Source organism: Micromys minutus (genome assembly GCF_963924665.1).
Source record: "Micromys minutus genome assembly, chromosome: 9".
NCBI classification, from domain to species: Eukaryota; Metazoa; Chordata; class Mammalia; order Rodentia; family Muridae; genus Micromys; species Micromys minutus.
Window position 1 is genome coordinate 17,402,127 of NC_137978.1, and position 13,179 is coordinate 17,415,305.

General features: G+C 40.9%; 1 protein-coding gene and 1 pseudogene across 2 annotated transcripts in view; both read left to right on the forward strand.

The window, feature by feature from the left end:
* The window catches only part of MLLT3 (MLLT3 super elongation complex subunit), a 250,096-nt gene that overhangs the window by 189,077 nt on the left and 47,840 nt on the right, over positions 1–13,179 (forward strand). Inside the window, exon 5 of the mRNA XM_080921001.1 lies at positions 4,203–4,913. Coding sequence (XP_080777127.1) covers positions 4,203–4,913 — 711 coding nt within the window. The remainder of the gene's footprint in view (positions 1–4,202; positions 4,914–13,179) is intronic.
* Positions 10,640–11,190, forward strand: LOC308424112 (small ribosomal subunit protein uS4-like; annotated as a pseudogene). The gene has a single exon. The product of its transcript is annotated as a small ribosomal subunit protein uS4-like (transcript).

Genomic DNA, 13,179 nt, shown 5'->3' on the forward strand with positions numbered 1-13,179 from the left:
CATGGTTTACCTTACCTCTTCACATGCACAACTTGAAGCATACTGAAAGTTGTAAGAAATATCCTGGTAAAATGTTTAGACAAAAAAGCTCACCCAGGATAGCTTACTGGTTTTGATCAGTAAAACTTTGATCATTATTTATTTGTCTAACTCAAGTTCCATTAATCTGAAAAAGCTTCCACAATGTAGAAGACCAGTTAGAGCAGGACAGAAGAAAGCCAGAAGGAGGAAACAGGAAGTGAAGATTCAGCTCCGAGTCATCAGTAGTAAGAAAACAGTGAAACTGAAAGCCACCCTTCATCAGAAAGCCCTTCTATTCCGGTTCTTTTCTCACAACCTCTTTCTCTAGGGCTATCTGCTAGAGTTAGAGACAAGTTTCATTAGATGGAATTGCACACTAAAGAGACCATTCTGCCCCAGAACATTAAGACAGAAAGGCATTCAGTCGAATCCCATGGATGAAAATGCTGTACCTTTGCCTCTCAGGCTGCAGAGTTAGTGCAAAGGCATGTGTATTCATGTTTAAATAGTCATTTGCTTTCCATATTTGAGAATTGAATTATGCCCATGCTCTCTCTTCAGATTACTCGATACTCAGTTGCTCTTAATCATCTTTAGGTGAAGAGATTTGAATTATACATGTGTAAGCTTCACCTTATGGTAATTAGTCTTGTGCTGCTCGATAGCATTTAATGTTGAGGTTAGTGATTCAGGAACAATTTTTTTTTTTAAACCTGACTAAATTCCATATATATGAGGTAGATGAGCTGTCCTGTGTCCATGCGGTTGGATGCCTGTGTCTAAGCTACTGCTTCACATGTATTTTGTGTAGGAGTATGGAGTTGGGTGACATGTTGTCTGCTACCAGCCGAAGCTAAAGAAAATGTTTCTCAGTGTGTAGGGAGACTACCTCTGTACTTTTGTTACTCTCTGAGTTTTGCCATGGACATTTTAATAGAAAGTATTTGTCTTCAGCTTGACTTTTTGCACAAACAAGGCTTTTAGAAGTAATTATTTCACTCGGGTTTTTGATAAATCTTTTGATTTATTTATTTTCTATGTTTGAGTATTTTGCCTATGTATATGTCTGTCCACCAGGAACATGCAGTGCCTATGGAAACCAGAAGAGTGTGTCAGGTCCCATAGAACTGGAGTGTGAACCATTATGAATGGTTGTGCGCTTCCATGTAGGTGCTGGTAATCAATTTCCCATCTTATGCAAGAGCAGCGACTGCTCTTAACCTTGGAGCCATCATTACAGTCCATATCTTTTTCAAGACAGGGCCACACTATATAGCCCTGGCTGGTCTTGAACTTGTGATGTAAAGACTAGGCTGGCTTTAAACTCACCGAGATATGCCTGCCTTCCTGAATGCTGTCACACCCAAGAAAGGTTAGTAAGGTGATATTGATAAAAGGAGAAACAATAAGTATAGTGAAGCCATTTGCTTGCTTGAGTCAATAAAAGAATACACTACATACCAAGACTAGCTCAGGCATGTTTATGTATTTCTTACCTAGTCTTATATGATGGTATGAAGACAAGAACATAAACTTCTATCATAGAAGAATTTGTATCTAGAGTTCCTGTGTCCTGTGAATATAAATTGTATTCCACTGTGTGCATCTGTATATGAATACATTACCTGTGGAGGTCAGAGGGCTCTTGCAGTGTGTCTGTTTTTGTCTTTCTACCATGTTGGTCTTGGGGATCAAATGCAGGTTGCTAGGCTCCACAGCAAGCACTTTTACCTGCTGAGCCATCCCTCTGACCCACCACTGTGTACTTTATTAAGAATTCCTGTTCTACAGAAAGATTTTATTAATAAATAATTTAAGTTCCCCTATACAGGTCTCCCTCACCTCCTGATGTTTATTGTTTTTCACTATGTAAGATTAGAAGTATCCTTATAGTTTAAGAACTTATATTTTTAAAATATGTGTGATGTTCCACATAGATCAAATGTTTAGTAGCAATGCTTGGGTATTCTGTAATATCATTGGAGAACTGGTTACAAATTGCCAACATTCAGTGAGTCAACAAACCAATTAAAATACCTTAAGGATATTAGATTTGAAAATGTTCTTTCTTAATTTAGTTTGTCCATTATATGTTATTTTAATTATTCATAGTATTGCTTAACATGCCAGGAAATGTCCTGTAATAGAATTTATTAAATAACTAAGTTTCAGTAATATGAATTCTATATTTAGTAGCATGTTTTAAGGTCTCAGATTAAAATGCTTTGTAAAGAGTTATTTAGCTAGTTTGAAGTATAAGAGCAAGTCTTTGCTTGGTAACTTTATCCATTTTGTAATTTTGAAACCAAGTGCTCATTTAAGCAAAAGGATAATTTGAACTATTTTTCAATACATAGAGGACAGTTGATTTTGCAGGAAACAAAAATACATGTTCTCATTGGCACAGAACATGGGTGTGTGCCCAGAGTATTGGTTTTTGATGTGTCTCAGTGAACAGAGAGCCCACTGCTCCCCTCCTGCAGATGCAGTAGATAGAAGACTGCTCATTTTGTTGGAAGTTCCTACTTAGCTTCTTTTTCTTTTTTCATCCCAGATCTTTAAGGACTTTCAGATGTGTTCTATACAGCATTGGGCTCAAGTGCCTGAAGGTAGAAAGTCTGATTGGACTTTGTCTTTGGGTCCATTACGACATTGGAGTGAGCATGAAAGAACTATTCTTTTAGTGTTGATGTGTTGTTTCTTATTTTTGCTATTCATAACGAAGATTCACAAAGTATAGACTTAGATCTCACTCCTAAACAGATTGTGTAGAAGTTTTATGTATATATGTGTGTTTGTGTGTCTGTATTTTAAATTCTATTCATTTTATTTATACGGATGTTTTTAACCTGAATATGTGGTTTTGCATCGTGTATGAACACTGTCTGTGGGTACCAGAAAAGGGCATCAGATTCTCTGGAACTGGAGTTACAGGGGGCTATGGGCCACCATGTGGATGCTGGGAATTGAACCCAGATTCTCTGGAAAAACAGCCAGTGCTCCTAACTTCTGAGCATCTCTCCAGCCCAGCTTGTGTGTTTTCGGGCTTTATGAGTGGTAGGAAAACTGGTCTCATTAAAAATAAAATAGGAACGATTGTTCCTTCTCAGGGTTGCCCAGCAGAAATCGCTGAAGATCTTGTCCGTTTGATAGTTGAGAGGCCTTTGAGGTGTTGGATTATTTTCTGCTGTTTGTTCTTGTTCTGAGTGATAGAAAGATACTCTTCAATTGATGAAAAACCTGGCTTAAAAAAAAAAGTTTTTGCTCACATTCAGAATTATTTCTCTTGGTGGCTTTAGGCTTCTTTGGCATAAGTGTTTAGGGTTTCATGTAACCTGGCTTCATTGTGTTACCTCAACTACTGCTCTCCTGTCTCAGGCTCATGCACTGGCTCGACGCTGCTGTTCAAATGCAGTCTGTGTTTTGTTTCCTCCTTGTCTTCAGTTTACTTAGTTTATTGATTTTGGTCAGTCAGTGCCATTCCATTCTTCATTTCCTAATAGCAGTGGCCTGCTTATGCTCCAGGCCCTAGTTCACGTGTGGGCTTTCCTTAGAATTCGATGTATTGTTAGCTTCATGCTCTTGGCAGAACTAAATAACCCCCTTGTTTTATAAAGTTTGTCATATACTTCATAGGTGGTGATTTTAATACCCGTCAATCATAGCTATTTACAGTGGGGACATGTGCTATCAATTTTTGTACCTTCTAGGACAAGTTTATTGTTAGCATTTTCTGAATATAAATGATTTAAATGATTAAATCCTCCCAGTGATTGAGAAGACAACTTGTCTCATTAAATTCTCTGATCATAGAAACCTTCTCCCTGTTTTCACGTTATTCCCACCTGTTGAACTGTAGTTAAAATATTTGGGATATTTTAGGAATGGGTTGAGAACAACGAAAGGGCCACTTTATGTAGGTGGAGCTCACAGAAGTTGTCTTTAGACCATCAGTTCTCAACTTGTTGGTGAAGGCCCACTGGGGTGGGGTTACCTCTCAGAAATTTGCAGTAACCGTGACAAAATTACAGTTATGACATGGCAATGGAATAATTTTATGATTAGGGTCACCACAACATAAGGAACTATTTAAGGGCCACAGCATTAGGAAAGTTGAGAACCACTGTCTTAGATATTTTTTGTAGCTATTTGAGAGTTTGATTTTCTTCTCCTTTTTCCAGGACCCTAACAGGAGCATTCATACCAGCAGCAGCAGCAGCAGTAGCAGCAGCAGCAGCAGCAGCAGCAGCAGTAGCAGCAGCAGCAGCAGCAGCAGCAGTAGCAGCAGCAGCAGCAGCAGCAGCAGCAGTAGCAGCAGCAGCAGCAGCAGTAGTACCAGTTTTTCAAAGCCTCACAAATTAATGAAGGAGCACAAGGAAAAACCTTCTAAGGACTCCAGAGAACATAAAAGTGCCTTCAAAGAACCTTCCAGGGATCACAACAAATCTTCCAAAGACTCCTCCAAGAAACCCAAAGAAAACAAACCACTGAAAGAAGAAAAAATAGTTCCTAAGATGGCCTTCAAGGAACCTAAACCCATGTCAAAAGAGCCAAAAGCAGACAGTAACTTACTCACCGTCACCAGTGGGCAGCAGGATAAGAAGGCTCCTAGTAAAAGGCCCCCTGTTTCAGATTCTGAAGAACTCTCAGCCAAAAAGAGGAAAAAGAGTAGCTCGGAGGCTTTATTTAAAAGTTTTTCTAGTGCGCCCCCACTGATACTCACTTGTTCTGCTGACAAAAAACAGATAAAAGATAAATCTCATGTCAAGATGGGAAAGGTCAAAATTGAGGGTGAGACTTCAGAGAAGAAGAAGTCAACACTGCCACCGTTTGATGACATCGTGGATCCCAACGACTCAGACGTGGAGGAGAACATGTCCTCGAAATCTGACGTGAGTAGGCTGGGGCTTCCTCCTTCCCTTTATGGTTCTTGGGTTTTGTTCCAGATAGCTTCATGGTAAGAACATGGATTCTGTTCCCTACAGAAAAAAGAGGGTGAAGCCTAGAAGTGAATGTCCTTAACAGGAAGAAGGGAACGAAACCATGAAGGAGTCTGCAGAGTTTTTTAGGCTGTAACTGAATTTGCTAAGAGAAGGTTATATTCCACAATGCTGTAAAGGTGATTTGAATAGCAGCATAAAGATTCAGTGCCTGTGAATGGCTTTGTCATGGTGCTCTGTGCTGGTGGCTGACTTCGGGCAAGGAGAGCAATGCACTCACACTTGAATAGAGTGGAAAAGCAAGGTCAAAGAGAAACTTAGGAAACACTGTACAGCTGTGGCCATAATAATGAAGTAGGTTTTAGGGCTTTTAAAAGAAATGAATGGGAAATCGGTTACAGTTTGTTGTTTTCCTGCCTGGTACTAGAAACAGCACCCGAAGGTTGCATGCCAGACAAGCACTCTCCTCCTAATCTGTACCCCGGCCCCCAGTGCTGTTATTTTTAATAGCATTATTATGTTAAGTAAAGCTTTGTTGTAACTACATACACAATTGTTGAAACTTTGATATTCATAGGTACCTGTAAAGTTCTTTTCAATTTGAAAATCAAACTCTTTTCTTCTTCTTCATGGGATAACTACCAGCTGGGACAAAGGGATGCATGATCTGCTGCATGTTTATTGGTGGGCCAGATTATCTTCCGGGTGCCTAGACAAGTGTCTGACTATCTAATGCCCCCCAGTTGGCAGGCACTGTGACTTTGCTGAGTCGGATGGCAGGGATTTTGCAGTTAATCATTTTTACCTTGTACCTATATAAGAAACCATACATAGATAGTGATAGATCTATTGGAAGGCATTTGATTGCACCGTAAAGACTAGATATCACTTGCCTTAAGGTCCCATCCTTTCCTCTCCTGGTTCTTCTGAGTTGATCTTTTCAGTCATAGGCCCGTAACCATTAGGCCTGTTATTTTAACTTTGCCTGTCAGTGTTCTAGCCTGTGGTATGAACATGGTTTGCTAAAAATCACTGGCCGTTTCAGAATACTTCCCTTTCCATTTCATGATGTTTCCCTTGGGTGTTTCTTATTTAAATGCTGTCAGAAGATAGGAGGCCTTTTCCTACCTGACATGGGTTTGTACTGTTCTGCATAAGAAGCCAGCCAGAGTAAGAACACTGTGCCATTCCCAACCCTCACAGGTCCAGAGACCACCCCCTCATTCTGTAATACCACTCCAAACTTCTCATCAAAGACCAGATTAGAAGCAGGATGTCACATAAAATACTGCAGGCTGAGTGATTTGCTCCGGTGCCAGGGAAGACTGAATGCTTGCAGCTTCTTAAGTGGTGATGAATAGAAAGAGCTCTTCTGCTCACCCAAGTATTTCCTGTTCCTCATTTGCTGTGAACGGCGGCTCCTCTTAGTTTGAAACTTGTTCTTAGTAGTGTAGATCGTACTTTTCTGCGTATTCGGCTATTTCAGCTCACCCTGAAATGCTCTCAGTGTGTGATTCATCGAAATTAGAGTTTGGCAACTTTTTTCTGTGTTCTGAAATGTTATTATTCTTCTGTAGAAAGAAGGGCTCTCAGCATTGAGGTGTGAGTCACTGGTAAGCTATGAGATCAACTTAGCATGTCATCACCAGCGCTTGAAAAATTAGAACACATTGTAATTAATAGGAATCAGTGGTGCCTTATGGGACTTTTTATTTCAGAAAAAAAAAAAATGTGTTTCTTCAATGATCAGAACTTTCAGAGGCCGCATTTTTAGAATATTTGCTGATTCATGAAGAAACCAATGGCATTTAGAAGGAAGGCACTATCGATCTTTGGCACAAATGTGTCACACATGAGCTTCCTCCTTGGGCATTTCTGTTAATTCTCTGTCTCTTGTTCTATCCCCTTTATGCATGGTTTTCAAAACGTGGACTTTCATTGAATAAAAGTCTTATTCAGCTTGGTATATTCATCCAAATAGATACCTTGAAAGTCTTTTGAAAACCAAGATTTAGAATTGTTAGTTGCTTACAATGGAGATAGTACATTTTTAGAATTATTGGGGCCATAAACCCAGTGATCACAAACAGATTTTATGTCCTGTGCTGTGTGAAGCATGGCAGAAATAGCATCCAGAGATTTTTGAGTATTGCTCAGGTATAAACTCAACAGTTGGGTAGTGGTGGCACATGCCTTTAGTCCCAGCACTAGGAAGCAGAGGCAGGTGGATTTCTGTGAGTTCAAGACCAGCCTGGTTTACAGAGTTCCAGGACAGCCAAGGCTATATAGAGTAACCTTGTCTCAAAAACAAAACAAAACAAAACAAAAAAAGAACCAAAAAAAACCAACCAAACAGACAGACAACTTAAAAATTGTATTTTCCTTAAAACTCTTTAGGTACTAAATGTTTTTATTTTGTTTCTGTTGGTTTAGTTCTTTGAAGCCATCGATTCAAGAGACTTTGCCCCTAGCCAAGGGTGCTGAAAGACCTGGAATTTCACTTCCCCAGCAGTAAAGATAGCTGTACAGATTGTCTGTGTTCAAAACAAGAACTGGATCTGGTAGCAGGGAAGAGCCAACTTCAGGACCATAGTCCATTGTTTTGAGTTGAGCATGTCAGCCTCTGAGTAAGGGTGATTCGATGACTTGTCTATTCAGAGTCCTTTTGAAATTTATTAATGGATTATTCATGAGTATGGGAGAGAAAGTAATTTTAGACAGAACAGGTAGAGGTCATGTACTCTGGAAATAAAAAAAAACATGCATGTTAGAAGTTTATGATTATGAAGGCTACAGAATAGTCTGAGGAGTAGGTTGGTCTTTTAAAGTGCCTACTACACCAGGACGAGGACCTGAGGTGTGTCCCACATAAATATCTAAGTGTGGCAGGATATGTCTACAACTTGTCTAGGGTGAGGTTTAGGACAGTGGGTCCCAGAGTTTGCTGGCCAGCTAGTATAGTTAATGGGTGGAGCGCCATGTTAAGTAGGGACACTATCCTGAAAAACAAAATAAACAAGGCCTGAAATAGTGCACCACCAATAGACGTAAAAATATGGAAGAAAGGAGTCTCATGGAGCCTCACCCATAGACAGAGAACTATAGGTAAGGTAAACTATAGGAGGGGGAAATTGTGTTCCTCAGGGAAGAGCCTAATTGGTTGTCCAATAAATACCAAATGGCCAGCCCTGAAAACATACATGAACTGAGTAAGTTACATATTTATATGGATGTGTGCATATAACAGCATTTAAAGAAAAGAAAACTATGGACCTCAGGAGAGTCCTGGGGGAGGGAGGGAGGGAAGGGAAAGAAAACATGATATAATTATATTTCAGTTTCAACAGTTTATAAAAATTAGGTGGAGAGGGATTGAAAATGACTCCCAATGTTGACCTCTGGTCACTACATACATCCACAAACATACCTGAACATGTATACATTTATACAACATACACACAAGAAGCAAAAGAAGGCTGGGGAGAGTAGCTATACAACTGATATGTCTGTAAGGAGAGCTTGTCTCAGTGTTTCTCCCCTCTTCCCCTCCTCCCCTCCTCCCCTCCCTCTCCCTTTCTCCCTCCCTCCCTCTTTCCTTCCATTATTAAAAGAGAACATCACCAGAAATGATTTACCATTGAGTTTCACTAACATACCAAAGGAGTTCTTTTTAAATGTTTGTGATTCTTTGGATATTTTTCATTTTCAAAGAAATCTAATATCACACCAATACCTTTCCTTGGGGAGGAATTTGGATGGGGGAAGAATGGTAGAGAAAAGAGGGCTGATTCAGAGGGTGAACAAATGCAGGAAGCTTGTTAAAGGATGTTTCTGTTGAGAATACTTTACATTGAGGAACCTCTGTCACTCCCATTAGACTGCAGTTTGCAACCTGTGGGTTGTGGCCTTTATGGCAAACCTCTGTCTCCAAAATTATTTATGTTATGATTAATAGCAGCCCCAAAATTATAGTTATAAAGTAGTAGTGAAAGTAATTTTATGGCTGGGGCTCACCACAACATGGTTAACCGTATTAAAGGCTGCAGCCTTTGGGAGCTTTAGAAGCACTGCTTAGAGGAAAGCAGTTCTCAGTTGAATTTACTTCTGATGCGAACCGATGCTTGGGCCTCATGAACAAGCCACACTAACCAGCGTCTGTTCTTGCTGGTGACAGACATAAACAGCAGCCTAGGAGGGCAACAGTCTGCCTATGTCATTAGCCACAAAGTATTTATAATTGTGCATATACTTTAGTATATTAAAGTCTAATGGATAATAAAAGTCATTCACACCTTCTGTAATTTCTTAGTAACTGGCTTTTCATACAGTTGTTTTTAAAGGAACCCGTGGAATTGATTGACTGATGGGGGTCAGGGCAAAGTTTTGTATTCATAGCAGAAAGGAAAGACTAATAAATAAAATTTGGAGATATTTGTTGATGATTGTATACAGTTACAGTGATAAACTCATCTTTGCTTTCACGCCTTTTACTTTGCATTGTAGAGATTTAATCATAATATACAGGTTATGTTCAAAGTTTTACAATCTTTCTTGAAGTTGGACACATTTCATCTGGTAAGAATGCTACCCTCTTCAATACGGTATAAGATTAAGACTTAAGATGTATCTTCTCATGGATTTGGCCAACCAAAATATTTTCTGGAATAAAAATCTTAAGGGAGAAAAATAAAATCTCATCGTATGGTAGCTTGCCCTTCCTCACAGTGGGGTCAGTATTTCAAACCCATAGTAGCAGGAGTTTCTTTGAAAAAGAAAAAAGAAAAAGGGGGGAAAGGGGAGGCAGAAAGAAAATCAGCATCCTGCCTTTTGTTGCTCCTCATTTCCTCCAACCCCACCCTGTTCATTGCCCTCCTTAAACTGTCTGGGGCTGGCAGTAAATGTCCTGCTGCTGAAGGCCTGGCCTTAGGTTTTTATATGTGGAAGGGCGCTGCCGTGGAGAAGAAGGTCTGTATTGTGTTTTCAAAGCGGCTGTTTAATGGCTTGTCACTCCTGCACATTCAGGAGCTGTAAAGGCTGTGTTTGGGGAACTCCAGCTGAAGAGGCCATTCATTAGGGGCTGCCTCACTCTGGGGGGAGCCTCTTATTCTGGGCTCCTATTTTCTGTTTTATAAGTGAAGGTGGAATAACCTGAAGGGGTCACAGCTCTTTCTTACTCTTGGTAGATTTAGCTCAGTACAGAACATGGAAGTGAACTGTGTGCTATGTCTGGAGCTCTTCTCCTGCCTATCCTTCTTCAGAACACGTGTGTTTCCTGGTTGGAGGGGATTAGACTGAGGATGTCCTAGACAATCATTGACTGCCATTGATTCACCTGGATCCTGACTTCAAAAAGAGGGAGGCAGAAAAGGATAAGAAATAATTAAGATTATTTTTTAAATTATTTTTATTTCATGTGTATGAATATATACATGCATGTATATGCACCATGTATTACCTTCTATCCACCAAGGCCAGAGGAAGGAACAGGATGCCCTTGAGTGGGATGTATAGACATTAATAAATTGACATTTTTTCCCCTATGAATTCTGAAAACCCACAAGATGAGGATGTTAGTGTGTTAGGAGGCCTGTAGCAGAAAGTGGTGGTAATTCTGTGTGGCACAGAAAAGGAAAGCGTCTGTCACCGGCCTGAGTTCATACAGGACTAGTGACGTCAACATGCCAGTTGCCAGAAGCTGGGTTTGTCCCAAAACCTATGCGACGCCAAGGAAACCCTTCGAGAAATCTTGTCTGCCAGGAGCTAAAGTTGATTGGAGAGTATAGACGGAGCAATCATGAGGTGTGGACATTTACCCTGGTAAGGCTGCCAGCGAGCTATTGACGCTGGATGAGGATCCTCGGTGTCTGTTTGAAGGCAATGCTCTACGGAGGAGACTTGTTGGCATTGGGGTGCTGGATGAGGGCAGGAAGAAGCTGGATAACATCCTGGGCCTGAAGGTTGATGATGTCTTGGAGAGACCGCTACAGACCCGGGTCTTTAAGCTGGGCCCGGACAAATCTATTGGCCATGCCCGTGTGCTCATCCGCCATCGTCATCTGGGTTCGAAAGCAGGCGGTGAACATCTTATTGTTCATCTGGACTCTCAGAAGCACATTGATTTCTCCCTCTGTTCTCCTTACGGTGGTGGCCGCCAGGCCTAGTACAGAGGAAGAATGCCAAGAAAGGCCAGGGTGGTACTGGAGCTGGTGATGATGTGGAAGAGGATTAATTAGTTCCTTGTTGCACTGGAGGATTGTCTAGTTTTCCAGTTGAAAATAAAACAACTGATAGTTTTTAAAAAATGGAGATTTTTTTTTATCTTTCTCAGTCATAAGAAGGGAGTTTGTATCTAGGTCACTTATTATAGTCAGTACTTAGCTGACTTAATCAGAAAGATGAGTAAACAGGCCTTGGCTTGAGGCATTGGCACTTAGAATTATGTAGTGCTGGTTCTTATATTTAAATTGTAGTACTTGCTTTATTATGTGATTCATCCATTGTTGCTCTCATTGTCATCTTCATCTTCCTCCTCCTCTTCATCATCATCATCATCAGCAGCAGCAGCAGCAGCAGCCTGGACTGGCGTCTAGCTCTGTAGTGACAAGGATAACTTTGAGCCTTTCATCCTCTTGCCTGTGCCTGAGGTTTTGGTGCTGCCATGCCAGTGTATGTTGTGCTGGGATTGAAGGCAGGAGTTCATGTTGGTAGGCAGGAAACTTTACCATCTGAGCCCTAGACACCTTCTATTTGTTTTAGAGTGTCATGAACCATCCTAGGACTTGAGTCACTAGATATGGGGGAGGTGGGGTGCTGTGCCTGTGTGTAGCCATTGTGTGTATGGGCATGTGTACATGTGTGTATACATGGTGTGTATAGATATCTGTATACGTGTGTTTATGCATGGTATGAATATAGGCCTGTTTGTATGTACAGTATGTTTAGGCCAAAGGCTGATGTCAGGTGTTTTCCTCGGTTTGCTCCCATCTTACGTTTTGAGGCAGGGTCTCTTACTGAACCTGGAGCTCTCTGAGTTCGCAACACTGACTGGCTGTGAGCTCTAGGGCTCCGTGTCCCCACACGCTCAGCACCGTGGTCGTAGATGTCTTCTGCCACCCTGTCCTTTACATCATGCCTGGCTTCAAACGTGGGTCTAAAAGCGTACACAGCAGACATCTACTCTCTCCCTTGAGAGTTTTTGCTTTGTTTTGTTTTAATGTTTTAAGTGAAATTATTTTTCTCATTTAAAGCGTATTGAATGTAAAATAATGTACGTGCATGAAATTGTCATAAGGCCCATTATTTTGCACATGCATTTGTTGGGGGCAGGGCACGTGGGGAAGCCATAAGTTAATATTGTCTTCCTCAGCCACTCACCACCCTACTTTCTGAGACGGGGTATTCCTGAATCTGGAGGGGCGCTCCTGCTTGTGTCCCCAGGTCTGGGTCTATGGAGACATGCTGCTGTGCCTGGCCTCAGGGACAGTCATCTTCACAGCCCGAGTGTATCATAAAATAGCTGTTCTCCATTTTCCCAGCCTCAGGTCTTACCGGAAATCAAAGAAGAATCTTTCTGAAACAGGTCTGATTTTATTTAGTGTGGAAAGCCCCGCTCAGAGTGACCTGACACGCTTTCAGTTTACAGAGTCCTCACTGCCTTTCAGGCTCTCTTCCTTTGCTCCACTATTTTCTCCTTATTGTTTTAATTAAAAGTGAACTTCATACTTGTTCCAGATATTGCAATAGGGTTATTTAGTTGCACTTAGTGTGTGTGCGCGCATATACACACGCTTCTTTTATGCCATCCCATGGTCTTCATGGGGGACCTTTTAGCAAGTGGATCTTGAGGATTAATTTTAAGCTGCCAATCAGACTTGGTAGCAAGTTCTTTAACTTGCTGCTAAGCAATCTTGCCAACCTGAACATTAAAATATATATATATATATATATATATATATATATATATATATATATATAATTATTATTTTATACGTGTGTAACTACAGCTGTCGGCATTCCCTGACACACTGTGGTGGCCATAAGCTAACTCTAGAGAGTCAGGTCCCTTGTGGTACCTCATAGGAGCAAGTAATTGAGCTCAGGTGGTCAGGCCTGCATGTGGCCTGCTGAGTCATCTTGCCAGTCCCTGATAACGTCTTTCAATGTGACTTTCCTGATACTCTTAAGTCAAAAATTCAGCCAGACTAGCATGCTGTGGCTG